Source organism: Sinocyclocheilus rhinocerous, unplaced genomic scaffold (genome assembly GCF_001515625.1).
Source record: "Sinocyclocheilus rhinocerous isolate Xijiao unplaced genomic scaffold, SAMN03320098_v1.1 scaffold1443, whole genome shotgun sequence".
NCBI lineage: Eukaryota > Metazoa > Chordata > Actinopteri > Cypriniformes > Cyprinidae > Sinocyclocheilus > Sinocyclocheilus rhinocerous.
Window position 1 is genome coordinate 334,327 of NW_015639576.1, and position 19,731 is coordinate 354,057.

At 37.4% G+C, this 19,731-nt stretch overlaps 1 protein-coding gene across 1 annotated transcript in view; it reads left to right on the forward strand.

The window, feature by feature from the left end:
* The window catches only part of LOC107751507 (cadherin-8-like), a 108,633-nt gene extending 89,878 nt beyond the window's left edge, over window positions 1–18,755 (forward strand). Inside the window, exons 7-12 of the mRNA XM_016567249.1 lie at window positions 5,674–5,921; window positions 10,091–10,227; window positions 11,797–11,918; window positions 12,510–12,621; window positions 17,004–17,255; window positions 17,436–18,755. Of these exons, the coding sequence (XP_016422735.1) occupies window positions 5,674–5,921; window positions 10,091–10,227; window positions 11,797–11,918; window positions 12,510–12,621; window positions 17,004–17,255; window positions 17,436–17,929 (1,365 nt within the window). The 3' untranslated portion in view covers window positions 17,930–18,755. The remainder of the gene's footprint in view (window positions 1–5,673; window positions 5,922–10,090; window positions 10,228–11,796; window positions 11,919–12,509; window positions 12,622–17,003; window positions 17,256–17,435) is intronic.
* The last annotated feature ends 976 nt before the right edge of the window (window positions 18,756–19,731 follow it).

Below are 19,731 nucleotides of genomic sequence, written 5' to 3' on the forward strand. Positions count from 1 at the left end.
GTAGGATCCCAATTTCGTCGGTCATCCGACGTGACGTCGAGAGTGACCGACTGAAAGGGAACGTCTCGGTTACGTATGTAACCCTCGTTCCCTGAAGGAGGGAACGGAGACGTCACGTCCCGTCGCCACGGTTGCTGTACCACCGCTGAGCAGCCGGGTCACCGGCTCGGCTCCTCAGCGAAAACCTGAATATGCGCTGCATCTGCTGCCTACTTATACTCACGCTGTGATCAGCAGCAGCTGGATGCAATAATCGCATGCCAATGTGCATTGGCTCGTTTAGTTTACACTCGAAGTGGATTGGTCTATCGAAGCGATATCCCAATTCGTCGGTCACCGACGTGACGTCTCCGTTCCCTCCTTCAGGGAACGAGGGTTACCATACGTAACCGAGACGTTCTCCATCATCAATTTGTGTGCGTTTCATATATTAATTCATTTTCTTTTATTTTGTACAGCACCCTGAAAAGCAACATTTAAATGCACTATTAAAGAAAAAAGTGAGGATAATTAGGGGTTTAATGGTACACAAAAATAACTGTTCGATAGTGTGTCGATTCTGAAGTCACAATTTGGTATGTTTTTGGTACAGAAGGGGGGAAAAAACACACACACACAAAAACACATTGTGATTCAGTGTAACACAATATTTAAGTAAAAATTCAAACAACATGCTTATTCTGACCTGTACATTTTAAAATATATAAAAGAATAAGGGCGCTTATTACATTTTAATGTGTTTTAAATGAGTAAAAATTCTTACTGACAAATGGGCAAAACATGTTACACTGAATGACATTTTAGTGGGTGTCGTCTGTATATCAGGGAAAAATGTATGATATTTATTTTTTGCTCTGAAAAATAAAAACTTTTATTTATTTTAATTGCAATTAAATTAAACAGAAACAACAATTTAAAGCAGTATCACACTTATTGTTTTTATGCTTAAACCCTTTTTCGTCTTTGACCCATGTATGTATGTAACAACATCAAAGTATATCGATATGAACTGTATTGACATTTGAAAATATATTTATATACCTTTAAAACCGAATTTCTAAATGCAATTCGTACACACAGAACTGCTGCACATGTAGTGGTTAAAACAATGCTGTATTCATTCGGTACATATTCATACCAAACACGAAGATCTATCCGAAAATTTTTGGTATGAATAGGCTATGTGTACCGTTACACCCCTATTAGTAATGGCCTCTTCAATATCAGATTTATAACATGAAAGAAAGGGGAAAAAATCTGGAGACAAAGCAATAAATAAATAAAAAAGATTTGGTTTGTCCCAAGTCTCTCACAGCTGAATGTGTAATGGCGTGCCTGTTTTTCCTCATCTTCTCATCCCATAGCACTTGGCCTGGAATCTGTTGTCTGCATTACTAATAGCATGATGGATGGCATTGCATGAGCAATCAGCAGCCCAATCCCCGCTAACCTCTATACCTCCAGACGGTGCTGGAGTTCAGGAGAGCAGAACAAGCTTGTAAAGCACACAACCCTTATTTTTCCTCAATTTTTTTGCACCTGCCACTGTGCGCAGGCACATTTCCCCCAGGCGCTGGTGCTGAGCCAGCGTGCACCAACTATCATCTGCAGCAAGTTGGCCGATGCAGCCCTCACCAACAATTAAAATTTGATTGAACTTCTGCTAAATATTGAATGGTCATGACCAAAGAGCCTTTGTAGCAAGGTTAAACATATTGATCTGAGTGAGATGCCACAGGCTGAGACAGTCAAGATACAGCTTTGTTGTATAGGGATGCATGCTTTCATCTCTCCCCTGCCGCCCTTAGGCTGTGGTGGTGGTGATGGTGGAGAGGGATGCTGTACTTCCCCTGCTGCTGATCTTTGATGCTTCTAAATGTCCCTGTAAACATACACACTCAAACCATGGGAGGTTTTTTTTTTTTTGGCTAGGTGCTTTCAAACAGGCACATATATGTGTGGTAAAATCAGTCACAGCCATGCGGTTCAGTATGCGTTCAGGCCACATGAAAGCCTGAATTGCATCATCTGGAAACGATGGAGGTCAAGTGACAGCCATAGTCATATTCAGGCCTTTCCACACAATGAGTGCCAAAATGTAGACCCAGAGGGATGCAGAAGTGCCAATTTCACTGTAGAGAGTCAAATGGCATGCATGACTATCAAAAGAATGAGGTGTTGGCGTGATATTTTTAGATGGAACAGTTTTGCTGTGTCTCAGATGAGAGGAGCTTGTTTCAGTCTTGCCAATATGCAAAGCTGCATTTGAATGATGTCCTCAAAAATCTAAACTACAGTTAAATGGTAACATTTCTAGCATGTTGTGTGGTGAAAGGGATACTCTTTCTCTCTCTCTCTCTCTCTCTCTCTCTTTCTCTTTCTTTCTTTTCTTTCTTTCTAGCTCTTCAGATGTGCTACTTTATTTACCCATTTTTTTATTTATTTTATTTTACATTTAAAGGGGTTATCGGATGCAAAATTCACTTTTGTTGTTGTTTGAACACAAATGTGTGCTGGATCCTATAATGATAAAAATCCACCCAGTGTTTTTTTTTTTAAATCCCCTTTCTCAAATCAGGCTGTTCTGAGATTCTTGTCAGAATGAAGTAGTTCTGCAGAGGCCCCTCCCACGATAGTTGATTGACAAGGCTGTCTTACTTAGACCTGCCCTGAGTGAGCTGTCATCAGTCCGCCATTGTGTCGACTCCGGTGCAGGGAAAGACGAGAATGTCTCAGATTAAGCGATTGAGGTGTTTTGTTGTTGGATGTAATAATGAACATAGCAGTCGTCATTTACTCCCGACATCTGAGCCGCTGAAGACGCAGAGGATTAACGTTACTTTCGTTTTGAAGGGAATGAGCCGATCCCCGATCTGCCTAAATGCGTCTATGTTCGCGCGAATCATTCATGATCGAGCTTGATCTACACAAGTGAGTATAAGGTTTTTTAGGAATCTTTGCAAATCGCCTTTCCTAATATGTGCTAGTTAGCAAGTTTCGCGGCTAAAGTAAACAGTACTGCTCGTCACCCACAGAAGAGGGGCGGGGGCAGCAGAGCTCATTAGCATTTAAAGCAACATGGACTAGAACGACGTGCTGAAAACAGAGCTCATTTTGACAGGGTAAAACGGTGTTTTTTACACTACCATTGAGACATTTTAACCAGAGTATGTTATAGACTTTTCATTAAGACCCTAAAGAATCATATCAACAAATGGGCATCCGATGACCCCTTTAAGACATAAAACTCTATGAACTGTCACCAAAATGCAATAGTCTCGAGCAGAACTGTCCTTTTCCAAAGCAAGCAAGGTGCCAGACTGCAACTTGTTCTGAATTTTACATAATATGGAAACTTCTGCTTGTAAAACCCTACTGAAAGCTGCAGTGTCATTTGCACACCCTAACCAATTTTCTCGTTTTACATAGTTTCAGCTGCTATATAGAAATTTAGCTATCTGTGAGTACTGAAACCTTTATTGCATTTAGATCCTTTTAACCTTTTATCAGATAGAAATAGTAGTGAAAAGACAGGAAACTATTGGAATAGAGAGGATGAATGGAAAAGGGGCCATACTGTCTCAAAACTCTATGTGAATAGCTTTGAAGAAGCTAAAGAGTAGAGAATGGAGTAAAGGTGCACCAGTCAACTATATCAAGAGCTCTGTACAATACTGTACTGTACGGGGGGATGACACAAAAGAAGTACTTTGTGACAGCACATCTGGAGTTTGCCAGAAAGCCTGAAAGCAATGAAGTGTAAAAATAATTATGATATATAAGGAATGATTGGACTCACACACAACAAATCAGTAAATACACTACTTTTCAAAAGTTTGGGGTCAGTAAGATTTGTTTTTATTTATTGATTGATATATTTATTTTAAGAAATTAATACTTGTATTAATACAAAAGAAACAGTAAAGATGTTAACAATATTTTTTAAATATTTATATTTGAAATAAATGGCTTTCGTTTGAACTTTCTTTTATAAGAAAGTAGTAAATAATAAGAAATGTTTCTTGAGCACCAAATCAGCATATTGGAATGATTTCTGAAGCATCATGTGACACTGAAGACTGAAGTAATTGCTGCAAAAAAATAATTCAGTTTGTTGTTAAGTCAAACACAGGTTGTTGTTAAATTGTTAAAATTGCTGATAATAAAAATAAATAATTGTGCCATAATGCGGTCCAAATGGACAAAAATGTATGTTAGATTTATGTAAGATCACCCTGAAATATTACAGTGCACACACCTCAAACAACACCACACCTACAGTGAAATAGTGGTGGTAGAAGTTATTATGTACTGTACTGTGGGATTTTTTCAAAAACATTTAAAATATAATAATTGTATTAGTTCTCTGTATTAGTGTTCTGAAATATAAATGTCAGCACAAACAATATTTCAATGTTTATATATATATATATATATATATATATATATATATATATGTGTGTATACACCTATGGAATAACAGACAAGACAAGACTAGCCAAGGGTCTGAATACTTTTAAGGAACTTTTTTTTTTCCTCTCGTGTTTTCCTCTTTGTCTCGACATGACAGTAGTAGCAAGGGAAGGGGTGAAAATAAAATGAAATAAAATCCTCCCAAAAGCTTTGATGACTGCAGCAGACAGAGGTACATGGAATGTTCTCATCCGGGTGCCCTGCTGTCAGCCGCACTGACTTCAAAGCATGCTGATAGAGAAACTCCAGCTGCTCTCCTCTCCCAGCTGGGGTTGCTCTTAGCCCGGCTCCAGTGTCCTCCTGACCTCCCCTGTGGGACAGAGGCTTTTTTTTTTATAACATAAGCAAATTCTTCATTCTACCACTTCAACTAATTCCTATAGCCTGTTTCCTTTTCATGTGTACTTCAGTGGTCAGGTCTACTTTAGTTTCTGTCAATAAAAGAGCAAAGGGGGGATTTGAGCCCTTTTTTGAGTTAAAATGAGGTAGAGGGAGATGTGATTCGGAATGCAATGGTATCAGCCGGTAACAGGGAGAGTAAAAACCATGACATTTTTACTAGATGAAAATCGTGAGGAGGTACTGGCAATAAAACGGTGCTCTGTGTCAAGTTCTCTTCACTGTAGCATGTATGTACACAGGTGGGGTGAACACGGGGCCTTTTCCGCACTGAAATCACAAATATTTATCCTGGAGTAGAAATAATTCCCAAATTGTATTTTATCTGCTACTTCAATAATATCTCACAATTGGATAAGTGCCTCGGAGAATACATTAACAATGTTAATCTCATGGAATTGTGGGCAAGGATTAATTTTGTTTTCATACAACACAAACATACAAATCGTAATTTTCATGATTTCTTAACAATTTGCAATGCAGTCCTTCTGTTTCCATTAGATTAACCTTATTTGCAGCCTCATTTAAATCCCAAACACATGCTGTCTCTGCCACAAATTAATAACATCCCACGCTCCAGGTGAAAGTGTGGTTATTGCTACTAAATATTATTTTTGTTCACCCTGCTATTGGGCTCACATCAGCTTAAATCTTAGCCACTGCAAGGTGGAAGGAAGCCGGTGCAATTATAGTCAGACCTGCAAGCCCAGCAAACTGAGTCCGCTAAAACCAGGAAACTGTTTGTCTTTGTTTTTGTGCCCATTAATAATAAACATCTCTATTTTTCTCTCTGTTTTCCAGCCTCTGGACTTTGAGTCAAAAAAATCCTACAACCTAACAGTGGTGGCGACCAACATACGTGCCGATTCGATTACGGGTGGGCCATACATGGACCAAGCCATGGTCAAAGTCATTGTTGAGGACGCAGATGAACCCCCTGTCTTCACAAAGTCTACTTATCTCTTCGACGTGCATGAAAATGCTGCAATCAACACAGTCATAGGAGCGGTAGCGGCGAGAGACCAGGACACCACACACAGCCAAGTCAGGTAAAGGCAATCATTTCTAGCCCATGTGACCTTGTCAGAAGAGGTCTGGTGCTCTGTTGTACTCCTTGGTGAAATTAGGCCAAAAAAACTTCATTAAACCAAGAGAAGATCAAACTCAAGCATCTACATCAATCTAATATCCAAGTGCTCCTTCACTACTGCATCCTACCAGCCATTAAATGCTGCTGATGAAATTTGCCTGTAGAAGTGCATTTGCATTCAGACTAAATGGAGCTCTCACCTCCACAGAATTGGTTGTACTGGGAAAGAGGGGGGGGGTAGGACAATGACACAATAAGATTCCTCCCCTTCCTCCCACTGATGTATTGCACTTCCTACTTGAAAAATTACAAGGGCACCTTCAGTATAGGTTATACAGCCAATTTCTCTCAGTCCAACCTAGCATTCCATTAATTCTCCAGTGACTTGCGATGTTTCAGGGACAACATGCAACAGGTTGTGTAATTACACTGGGAACTGGGAGCAGGGGAGAAATCAGAGATTGGGTTTCAATGCTGCAATGGAGTTTACACCAAGTGAGAGCTCTCATGTGTGTGATATATTTATTCTAGAGCTGCACAATATATCAAATTAAAATCAAAATGGCTTAGTGGGATTATTACATTGCTAAGGCTGTGTTTTAATTAAATATATGCTCTGCGTGTTTCAAAGTGAAGTGTGGCACTGTGATATTTTACACATAAGCAACTCATGATCCTGTGTGTTTTTAGCAGCTCAGTTCACAGTAAATGCTGCTCCACATGAATCCATCTGATTTATATATAATATAGTCTCTCTCTATCTCTCTCTCTCCCTCTCTCTCCCTCTCTCTCTCTGTTCACTGTATGGTGAATTAAAGAGGTTTGTGTTGGTGATTGTAAAGAGTGTGAACACCCTTTTTTTCCCCAAATCATTCAGCCATTAAAAAAGTCTTAAATGGGAATTATTTTCATGTTTAATTTTAATCATTCTTAGGCCCTGTCCACACGAACGTGGTTATTTTTAAAAACGTAGCACCAGGTTACTGAAACCGAACATTTTTGAAAACGTCTGCCAGGGTGAAGATTTCCAAAAACTCCGGTTGCAGTGTCATCGTGTAGACAGCGAAACCGGAGTTATTGGCTTGTGACGTCGGAGCCTGCGCTGTTATCTCCGCCTACTGGAAACTTTTTCAGGCTTCTGATTGGCCAACATGGCTTTACGGTTGAGATTATATCGCCACCTGTTGGTTTGGCATGCTCTTGACAGTGCTTCATAGCATGCTTTTGCATTTTCATGTGGACGGAGATTTTTTTAAAAATGGAAGAAGGAAAACTCAGTTTATAAAAATACCCGGGTACGTGTGGACATGGCCTTATTTTGCATACTGTACAGATGCACGATCTACAAAATCACCCCAGGCATTCCAGAAATATTTTAAATAAAGCTATTCAAGTCCTATTCAAGTTTCATTTGAAAACAGAAATCCAATCTCCATGTCCTCAAATGTTGATGTCTCTCTTTTGTACAAGAGCTGTTTGTTCTACATTGTAGTGCACTTGTTTATGTCGCTTTGTAAGTCATAGTTCTTTTCTTTGGCTTTTGCTTCAAAATATTAGGTATAATCATTTCAGAGTGATTTAAACATGACATCTGTGCTTAGTGATTGAAGATTAAGAATTAATTTATTAGGAAGAAAATTTGTGGCATTTGCTGTTCCAAAGGTGGAATGTTGTTGTTTTTTTTTTCCTTCTTTCTAACTGGCTTAGAATGCATTTTCCTTGCTATCATTCGCATTTGTGCACCCACTGGTCTGACATGCAGGCTTTTCGTATTTATATGTTTGTGTAATTTGGAAGATGCATTACTTCTATCCTGAGGGCATTGAGTAGATTGTGTTAAGCTAAACATGACAAGGTCATTTTAAGCATTAAGGGATGAATTATCTTTTCTAATGTGATCAAATGATTTTTGGTTGTTTGACTTTTTTTTGCTGAATTTTGAACCATAAAGTGGTAAAGTTGCATGTCTTCCCAAGCGGAGCAGAAGGGTTGAAGTCATTTTAAAAGGTAAAAGCCACTTTGTAAATAAGAAACCAGATAAAATAACTAAAAAGATGACTGACTTTATCTGGCAAATAGCCCATGATGAATTTTATTGCAACATGACAACATTTCTGCTTCAATACAGCTAATTGTGCACATCGATGTGGTTGCCACATCAATAGAAGTAATCAAGGTGAAACGGGCAAGAATAAAAAATATAAAAACCTTGTAATTGAGGCTTTTAAAGGACTCTGGTAAAATGAAAATGTCAGTTTTAATCGCAGCTTGGCATGGAAACAGTAATTCACAGAAACATTGTTCCACATCAGTCTGACCTCTCAGACCATTCCTACCTTCAGCCTCCCCATCTCTCTCTCTCTCTCTCTCTCTCTCTCCCTATAAGATTTCAGGATTTCCCTTGTTATTGTGAAACTGACGTGCATCAAATGGTGCCAAGCTGTGTCCACGTTCATATTAGCCCTGTTAGGAGCATTGTCTATCTGTCAAAAGAAGTGTGGGTGTAATCAGTGGGGATCTTTTAACCTTCTTTGACAGAAATCCCTCTGGCTCCAGATCTTGTTGTGGCACCTGATATCTAGCATATGCTAATACATGGTGGCTGCTCTTGATGGCAATTGTGTTATACTGATGTACGCTTTACTTAGAGTAGGCAGAGTCATTTGATTTGGTTACTGCACATTTACAGGGTGCAGCCTACTGGAAAACATGTGGAACAGTAGAATAAATTGTGATTCTGTGAAAGTCCTCTTAATTACTCTTTTACCCGACATAATAACTACATGGCAAAAGGCCTAGAGAACATATTCTATCCTGTGAATAAAAAGAAAACTGTGAATAAAAAGAAAACTATTTTTAATTAAAAATAGTATTATTAAAAACTAATGCCATCACATACGTCTTCTTCTTCTTCATCTTCTTCTTCATCATCGTCGTCTTCTTCTTCTTCATTTTCATTAATGTAAATTAATAAAATTGTCACACTTTACATTAGTCTTCAGGCTGCAGTATAATTATATAAGCAAGTAGCGCCGCTGAGTAATACTAATCAACAACATGCACTTCATATAAAAAATATTTGAATGTATACATTTGATAAATGTATAATAATAATAATAATTATTATTATTATTATTATTATTATTATTATTATTATTAATGTTTGTTATTCAGAAATGTCTGTCTATGAAAAACAAGGTATTTTACTACATACTTAATCAAAATAATCTTTGAGCCATTGACATTTTTTTTTTTTTTTTTTACACCCTTAAAAAAACCCATGGAATAATTAATTACAGATTTGATTGTTTGTTTCTCTTTTCTTTTCTCCCACTTCATTCCCCACTGTAATTTTGTCAGTTTGATTGACACATAGCAGAACATTTCAGGGTCTGTCTCTCGGTGGTACGTGGAGCTGTCAGAGCCTGACTGAAATCCATTCAGCCTCCCGGAGACTGTTCCCAGGTGGGAATGCTGTCTGGCTGCCTGCACAGCAGTAGAGCACTCCTCCTGGACTTCCACCCTCAGTCTCAGGATCTCTACCACGGCTCAACATTTTCCTCACATTCACTATCCAGACCAATGAATTTTCTTTCTTTCTTTATTTTTTCATTTCTTTTTTAGTATTTTTTATTTATTTATTTAATTTACAACCCATTCCTCATTCACTGGGGCCTAATAAAAGTTATACCTCCTACTCATGTTTGAGAGAATGCCCAAGTAGACTTTACCCTGATAATTCAAAGATTAGTAAATTGTAGGTGCATATAAACTAGGTTGAATATAAATGTTATATTTCTGCATGAAATCAGTTTTTTTGTTTGCTTGTTTTTTTTAACTATGACAAAAAGTATGTCTTCAGAAAAAAATTATTGAAACGATTTATGTTAATCATGGCATTTAAAAATAATTTTTACAATGTTATTTTAATATGATGTTTTGGGTACATTTTTGTTGCTTTATGTCAGCTATTGACTCTAATATATGTTTTATTTATGTATTTATTTTTACAGAATTTGTATTAATCCACATAAGAAACAACTGAAAATATACTTTTTTGGACCATTTTACCTCATTAAACTAAATGATTTTACTCTCTCTCTCTCTCTCTCTGTTTTTCTTTTACAGGTATTTTATTGATAGACACACTGATTTAGAGAGGCAGTTTAACATTAATGTTGATGACGGGAAGATCACATTAGCTAAACCTCTGGATAGAGAGACGGATATGTGGCACAATATCACCGTGACAGCCACTGAAGTTCGTAAGTACAGTTTTCCTTTCTTCCTCTTCTTGATTGAAACATTAAATGGTTTATGTTTCAAAATGATTGTATAACAATATCAGAGATCATTACAGTAATGTGCAAAGAGATCATTAAAATCTGTGTAGAGGCACTTCAGACCAATAAAAATTTCACATCACAGTTAACATCTTTGTTAATTATCTAACAGGATTTACAGTGGAGAAACAAATGCAGGTATATATTCAACATGTCAAAAGGCACTAAGATAAAAAGGTCAAAACCTGCGTTCTAACTGTAAATGAACCATAACAGCTAATGTAATAGTAGCTTTACCTTACACCTCAGGTACTAATTTACCGTCAACAGATTTTAAGGTGCTAAAGTTTCCTCTCAGAAACCGAAGAATTAAACAGTTCAGCAGTCAATTAGATGGACATCTAACTTCTATTCACGCCAGAGCTGTTTGCTGTACATAGCAGATAAAAGAACATCTGTTGACTGGATAAAGAACTTATTAAACACAAGCTGTGGACCAGAAATAAACACTGCACAAGCCATCCATAAACCTTGAGATTCATTTTGATTGGCATGTACAGCTACATTATGCAGATACTAGAGCCAAAAATCTTCCCCTGGAGCAGGAAAAAATATACAATTAACATAAGATGTCTTTGAGGTCAAAGAGCAGAATAAACTGATTTTTTTAAGGGCTCCTCACATAGCAACATTGCATGTGAAGTTAAGCGTGCAAAATGTTTTTGCTCAGTGTTTTAACATGATGACCAACAAATCTGGATTTTTTTTTTTTTTTTGGTTTTGCCTCTGGTGAAACAGTATTTAAACAGAAATATCTGTACAGCATGGCTGTGAATATAAATCTGAGCTACTGCATTATGTTGAAATGTCTGGTCAAGGCTCATAAGCTTTTTTTTCATAAGATTTTTTTTCAATCAAGGTGGGAAATTTATTGACAGGTCAAATGCATTTCAAATGCTGTTTGCTGTTCTAAGTGTCACACATTACAGCAGTATGCCCTGGATTACCAGTAAGCTGTTAAGGTACCATGTCATGTGCTAAAGCCAAACGAATAGATAATTGCTTTAAACGTCAGCGGTTGCAACCCTAATTAAATACAATCATTTACATGGGTCCTCAAAAGGGACTGTGAATTACTGCCAATGAATAATTCCAATGAAAAGTTAATCTAATTAAATTGCCCTTTATTGTCTTCTGCCACCGTTTTATTAATATTAATTTTTTTAACCTTCATGTATAAAACATGCACCTGTACAGGGGATTTCAAAAGCACTTTGAATGTGTTTTTTTTTCCAACCGTAATCCTGTTTTGCATACTTGATAATGTCTAAAGCTCAGACTGATGCTGCATCTCATCTGTCTCTCAATCAACCCAGAGGATGGGAGAAAAAAAAGGAGAGGAAGAGAGACAAAGAAATAGGTGTGAGGCAGAAAGAGGCTGAAAATAACTGGGTCATTGTATTTACCTGGGATTTGCAATAGCTCCCTTCTATATTTGGCCGCTGTACTTCTGTTTTCAGTCTTTTAATAGCTTGTCTCTTTTCGAATTAGGAAACCACAGCCAGATTTCCAGAGCCACAGTGGCAATCAAAGTGCTGGACATAAACGACAACGCCCCTGAGTTCGCCACCGAGTACGAAGCCTTCCTTTGTGAAAACGGCAAACCTGGAAAGGTAAGAGGGCATCAATCAGGCCCGCCAGCAGCATCTCCCTCTCACAGCTCCTCCGTAACGATCAGCCACGGTAAATTATAGCCTACTGATTTAAGAGAGAGAAGTAAGAGACACCTGGGTGGCCTTTTTTAGCTACTCACTCTCTCTCTTCCTTTGCAGAAAATGAAAACAATCAGATCCATTCAGGCCCGGTCAGAGCCTGCATCTCTCTAGCCGACATGCAGTGTCTGTGACTAACAGTATCAGTATGTACTTCCTCATCCTCCGCCCTCTAACACAGTCACCGTAAGAACATTCTCCATCCATGTGGGGAAAAGAATGACCTGGACGGCTGGGTCCCGCTTTTCAGCGAGCTGTAAATCATAAAGAAAAAGAACATGTCTTGAACAGGTTGTGGCAGATATATAGATGGACTTGGCACTGAAAAGTGGGCTGCCAAAGCCTGCGCCCCTTGGCTTAGGGTCTCTACTTTTATGAGTGGATGGGACAGATTTTTCATCCCGTGTTGGCTGCTGTCAGTGTCTGGCCCGATATGATGTCAAAAATAGAGTAATGGATGACTGGTCCCTCTCTTTGTGTCTGTGTCCACAGGTGATTCAAACCATCAACGCTGTGGACAAAGACAATCCTTCCCAGGGACACACTTTCCACTACCGCCTGGAGATGCTCAACAATCCCAATTTCACCATCAAAAACAATTTAGGTAAGTTCATCTACACAAACGTTTCCCCAACACAAAATACAAAAGATTATTGGAAACTGTGTTTACCATGTCTCTGATTGTATATCTTTTGAGCTCTACTGTTGTTGTAAATCCTTTTGGTGCACTTGGTCTTATTTTTGGGACTTAATTCTTTATTAAGGCAAAAATAAAAGCATTTTATTTTATTTTATTATTATTTTATTTTTCTCTCTCTCTGTTATGCCTTGTTTCTACTTAGATCCTAGTATATATGTGCTGCCTTGAGATCCTGGTACCATTGTTTTGTATTGTATTGAAAATCAAAGAAATAAACAATTTAGGTAAGACTGACATATGACTATGAAACACAGCAGGGAAATGAGAATGAGATGAACAGAGAGAGAGAGAAATACATCTGTAAGGGCAAACATCATGTGTCAAGCGCAGTCCGGAGGCATGCATTTGAAGGGGAAATCTGGCAGAATTAGTGTACCCAGAAGTTAGCAGATGCACAATTGTCTGGACATCAGCTATTTTGTACTCCCCAGTGCGTTTTGAAAGAAAGCAAATGAACAGAATCCAAGCCGAGGTTTAGCGATGCAACTTGATGTAGGGTGACTTACTCAAAGCTGAGGCTGTGCAGCAGACGGTTCTAAATTTGTTTGCTAAATACACTGATTTTTTTCTTTCTTTTTTGTATAACCTATCTGACCTTCTTTTACTGCGCTCCTGCTGTTCTCACTGAACAACCTAGTATTGCACTACGCTTTCGAAGACTTGAGGGAGAACTGTATTGATGTAGTTCCATTTGGCATGTGGTCTTATGGCTGACCGTTGAAGGAGCTGTTGTTTTGGCTGCTCACCAAAAAGACAAAACGTAGTATTTTTGAACCAGACGGATCATACGTTACATGAAAAGAGCTCTGCCTTCCAAGGGACAGTAATGATTTGTGTTGATATGGAAGTAAGGAAGAGTGTGAAAAGGAAAGAAATTGTGGATCCCCCTATAATCTCTGTAAAGAGCTTTGTGGAGTGACAGAAAAGCTATATATGAAAGGAAAACATTACATAAAATAATAAAAACATTATTATTAGTATTATTAGTATTATTAGTATTATTAGTATTATTTTCTAGGTTAAATAAAACAAAGATTATTTGAGTATGTATTGCAAGAAAATACTATTTCAGTCTTCCTGGTTAACATTTAATTTCACGTAAAAATTCTGTTTAAATTAATGTGTTACTGGCTGTTTCTTTGTAATTATTTGTGAAATGTACTAGTCATTTCTGAATGAAAATTGTTTTACCACCTTTTTTTTCAGCGTAGAATTAATTTGAATAAAAACATATCCTCAAAAGACTCAAAAGAAACCAAAGTAATATATATGTGTGTGTGTGTGTGTGTGTGTGTCAACAATTGTTATACCTAAAACTATACTTCTTATTGTTTATAAAAAATAAACCATAGTTTCAGGTATGAAATAGGAATTTCAGAATTCAAGAACAGCACAGAATCCAAGTGTATGTTAATATACAAAACAGATTATTATGGTAATATTTAAATATTCAGTCTTCTGTTTATGCAGGAATGTACTGGCGTTTATAAAATTTAAAACATTATTTAGAAAATGTCCTTATCTATGAGATAAACATTATGTAAAAATTAAGTAAATTAAAAGTAATAAAAGTACATTTATTATAAATAAAAATCCGTTTTAAAGGTTATAAATAGTGTTTAAATGTTTTCATCTTTAGCAATTTCAGTAATGCTATAGCTAGAGTTATCATATAGATAAAGCTTGAAGGGTTTTTTTAATACATTATAATAACTGTACTATTTTATTTCTGTAAATACAATGAACAAGAAACCCACAAAGAGGATCGGTATTAAAAAAAAATCTGTTTGAAAAGAGAAAAATAAAAAAGAAAGATGAAACAATACTGATAGGAAAAGTGTTGAACAATGGACTACTCTTCAAAGACAGACCTTGAGAATTGTAAGATGAAGCAGACAGGCGGAATGTCATTAGTGACAATCTCAGTGATATCTTGAGAGGCAGCATGTATTATGAGTCAGCCTGAGTGAGTTCAGGTTAAAGATGGCCACTCCATCACAGAGACAGGAGAAAGCTCTGTAAGGACACCAGGCTTTGATGCACAGCCTGAAGCATCTGGTTCACTAAAGCCGCTTTCTCATCTCTTCTGCTGTGCGTGTGTGTGTGTTTGTGTGTGTGTGTGTGTGTGTGAGTGTGCTTGTGTGTTTGATCGCACTTGGTATCAAAACGTGAAAAAACAGTTCACTCAAATATGAAAATGCTCAAATATGAAAATGCTGTTATCATTTACTCACCATCATGTCATTGCAAACCTGTATGCCATTCTTGACTATGTGAAACACAAGAAGATATTTTGAAAAAAATGTTTTTGTCCATGGCATATAAGCAATCTTTCTTGTGCTTTTCAAAAAAAGCAAGTCATACAGGTCTGGAACAACATGAGGGAAGTGTTATTTTAGATTAATTGAGCTGCTATTAGAGTTTTTGTTAGTATTTTGAATTAGATTTAATTTTTATATTATCGGATCTCATGTTAATTTTAGTTAATATTTTAGTAATTTTTTTGTCATCTTGTTTTTTTTTAAATATATTTATTAAAATTTAATTCAGTTTTTGTTTTAGTTCCTTCAGTACTACTTGTCATATATATATACTGTATATATATATATATATATATATATATATATACAGTATATATATATGACAAGTAGTACTGAAGGAACTAAAACAAAAACTGAATTAAATTTTAATAAATATATTTAAAAAAAAACAAGATGACAAAAAAATTACTAGTGTGTGTGTGTGTGTTTGTGTTATCTATCTATCTATCTATCTATCTATATTGTTTCTGCCTATGTATACTACATATACTACACTACTGATTTCACACACTTGGATTATGTCTCATTCTCTTCCAGTCATAAAACTATTAATCATGTTTTCCCCATGTACATGAAACTTACCATACAGTCATGAGTGCTAATTTTTTCAATCACACTTAATTGCACGATTATCCATTCTGACAACTCGTTTCAAAGATCGTGTGCCAAGCCCAATAATGATCTAGATATGCACATTACGGAGGCACATATACAGTCTATAAAGGCTCCCACCTGCACACACCAGGAAGGTCTGGAGCTGAGCTGAGGAGGTTTGCTTGTGATGATAATTGTAATCTGCAGTGGCTGGTGACATGGAGAGGCCGATGTGAGCTAGGAACTGCCAGGACCACCTCAGCTATCTTGACCTAAAAGTTAAGCTTCAGGGTATTCAGGGTAAAAAAAAATAAAGAAAAAAGAGAGAGATTGAATACTTGAGTGCAACATAATAGCTCACATATTCCACCAGAAGATTATATTAGCCTTTATTTTGTTATAATGTGACTAGTACTCTATGAGATGCTCGAATGCCCTTAGGAACTGCAAACCTAGAAACAATTCATTTGACCATAGCTGTGTATAGACACGTTGAAATATAGTAAAATAAACATAGAAACGAGGACTGCAGATCAGTGAATATTGTTTGGTGAAATAAGATACATTAGTTCAGGACAATGTTCTTCACACATAATGACACATAGAAAAAAAAAATTAACTTTAATTATATTGATAAATCAGCTCACCGCTTTTGCAGATAATTGCTTTGTGATCTCAGGGAAACAAAAAGAAAGTCATATTTACATTTTTTTCATTAGCATGTTTATGAGCGGAAATTAAATTCCGACTCTGTTCAGTTTACCAATATTTGTTCCAGTGAGCTTTGTGATGTCCTTTCATTCCATAGTTTTAAATGATGAACTTCCTGTTCACCCTTGTGAGAAGCAATAAATAAATACATACATACATTAACATTGTCCCGGTTTCTCCCAAGACTCTATTAAGTGATAAAGCTTTTTCCATAACTCAGTTATTGTGTTGTATCCGTCTGTGGTATTATCTAAACCTTTCACTCTGTAGCTGATTTTATTTTCTTCCTTGAAATAAAAATTGAAGGCTTTTAGGGAGACATTGTGCAGCGTATAAACTGAAGGAGCTCCTTGAGACACTGGAGAGCTTCAACATATGCTTTGGGGTATGAGGGGGCAGATAATGAAGTTACAACTTCTTAATAGAAGCTCCAGTGGAAGCTCCAATACTTTGCTCAGTTTCTTTGTCTGCCTCCCTGAGACACTTCCACTACTCCCGTAGACTTTGCAAAAGATTGACAGCAGAGATGAAGCTATTTATATCCATCTGTTAACAGACATCGTCTTGTCGTAAATTTAATAGTGTGTTGTTTCCCTACCATTTACTTGCATGAATTGTCTTTGATTTCATACATCACAGCCAAACTTTATCTCTCCCCAGATAACTCAATCAGCGTTATTGCCAAGCACGATTCCTTTCGGCGACAGAAACAGGATACGTACCTCCTTCCCATCGTCGTGACTGACGACGGCGAGCCTCCAATGAGCAGCACGAACACTTTAACTATCCGGGTGTGCGGCTGCAGCAGGGAAGGCATTGTGCAGTCGTGTAACGTCGAAGCTTTTGTTCTTCCCATTGGTCTCAGCATGGGAGCTCTGATTGCTATTCTAGCTTGTATAATTCTACTTCTCGGTAGGTCATTTCAGCTGCCTCTTTTAGTCCTTACTAATTTTTAAATTTAAAATCCACTTTGTGATTTGCATGTAAAATTTGAGTAGAAAAGGCACTTAGTAAAAGAATACAAAATCAAACCCTCTGAGCTGCGCAAGGCAAAGGTAGAGCTCACTAAGTGGATGTTCTTGTGCCTTTCAGTTATCATGGTCTTGTTTGTGACATTGAGGAGACACAAGAACGAGCCTCTAATCATCAAAGACGACGAGGACGTGAGGGAGAACATCATCCGTTACGATGACGAGGGAGGCGGGGAGGAGGATACGGAGGCCTTTGACATCGCCACCCTGCAGAACCCAGATGGTATCAATGGCTATCTGCCCAGGAAGGACATCAAGCCTGACCTGCAGTTCATGCCCAGACAGGGTCAGCACTCGGGTCCGAACGGAGTAGACGTGGATGAATTCATCAACGTACGGCTTCACGAGGCAGACAACGACCCCACGGCTCCACCGTACGACTCCATCCAAATCTACGGCTATGAGGGCAGGGGCTCCATCGCGGGCTCCCTGAGTTCCCTCGAAACGGCCTCCTCAGACTCAGACCAGAATTATGACTACCTTAGAGAGTGGGGGCCACGCTTCAGAAGACTGGGCGAGCTCTATTCTGTGGGCGAGAGCGACAAAGAGACTTGACCTCCAAGCGCCACGGACCTTTTGCTTTCGTCCACATTACTTGTGTATTATGCTACGGGGATGTTAGACACTGCTGTTTAAAAGGGGGAGTGGGCGCCTTTTTTAAAAACTTCTTAGAGAGACCTAATAACATTAGTCATCTACCACATCAGAGTGCATCGTAACGTCAGAACTTACCAGTGTCTATAGTAGGAGGTCAATGATTTTTGTGGAGTGTGAGTTTAGATTAACGTCATTGAGTGTCTAGCAGTATTTTGGGTATTTGTTGTTCACTGTGACCACCGGAGGCATCAGAACCTTGATTATTGGTAGTCGCTTGAAAAGACTGGATGGAAATAGAACTTTTGGACACCTTGCGGCAGGAGAAAAAGGACTGGACTGCAGAGGCCTCAAAATGACACCGCTCCCCAGCGACAACAGATCTCTTGCCGTCATTCAGATAAAGGAACATTAAAAAAAGTAGGTAAACTAAATAGCAATATATTGTCAACATTACTTATGAATGTATGTGTGGTTTAACAAATACAAGCGCAATGAAAGTACATCACACCGGCTTTAGGATCTGCCTGCTGAGATAACATTTGCCCCTTTGATACTACGTGGACAGATTTCTTGAGTAAACTGGCAAAGCCTATAGGCTTGCTTTATACAACCCTTTGTATCCATATGCTTTAAGTGTGGTTCACACTCTAAGATGATTAGACTCTGTAAGACTGCGTTGAGGACAACAAGATAATTGTGGAAACAATGAGGCCTTCGTTTTACAAAAGCAAGTATTAAATACAGTCGTATTCCAATGTTTTTTTTGGAACATTGATGGTGTTTCTTCATTATTGTGTATGTTTTATATAAATATATAAATATTAATCGCCAGTCATCTGTTTTGTGCTGCAGGTTTGAGTATATTTATACTTTTCATATTTTTATTTATTTATTTCAGCCAAATGGTTATTTTTATTAACTTTTTAATTTAAAGTTTCAAGCTTTTCCTCTTAAGCGGTTTCATTCTGCTGCATCACTGTTCTTTGGTTTTTTTAAAGCTGAACTGAATTTCTGTATTGAAATTCACATAATGATATTTGTTAACTACACTGTACTGTGAAATCCACAGAGAATTTGTTCTTGACCCAGAAAGATAAGTTAATACAGTGATATCAGTGATCATTCTAAGCACAATAGCTGAGAACATCTAGTTCATCTTTATATTTGACCCCTGCCATTTCTGAAAATTAAAAATCAGAATCCACGGAGTAAAAAAATACAGAAACAGACATGCGTTATGTGCTGCACTGTATGATATTAGAGCAAAAAGAAAAAAAGATGTACATAGAGTCATTGCAGATTCTCTTAGCTTTTCTTTGAAGTGATAGGTTTTGTTTCTGCACGTTAGCTATTGCACATGGGGATCTGGCTCTGGAGCTATGTGCATACTCTGTTTGTATCGATGCGATACATGGCAATTCTCTTGGACGGACAGTATATATAAAATAGTATTTCATGCAAATCATATTTTCTACTGTGCTTTAATGCTCATACACTTGTATGTTAAATTAGCTATCTCTGTATTGTAATCTAAGATATCCATGTATTGTTTCCTACTTTGTGAAATATATTTTTATAAATACTTGTGGGTGTAACTTTTCTTAAGCCAATCATGCCACAGGTCCTGATCCCTGTACTTGAGATCCCTTTCTTTCCGTTTTTTTTGTTTTTTTGTTTTTATGAAAATATTTTTCCCATTTGGGGTTATCAGTTAATCTATCTTTTTTTTTTTTTTTGACGGACAAAAAAAAAAAAAAAAA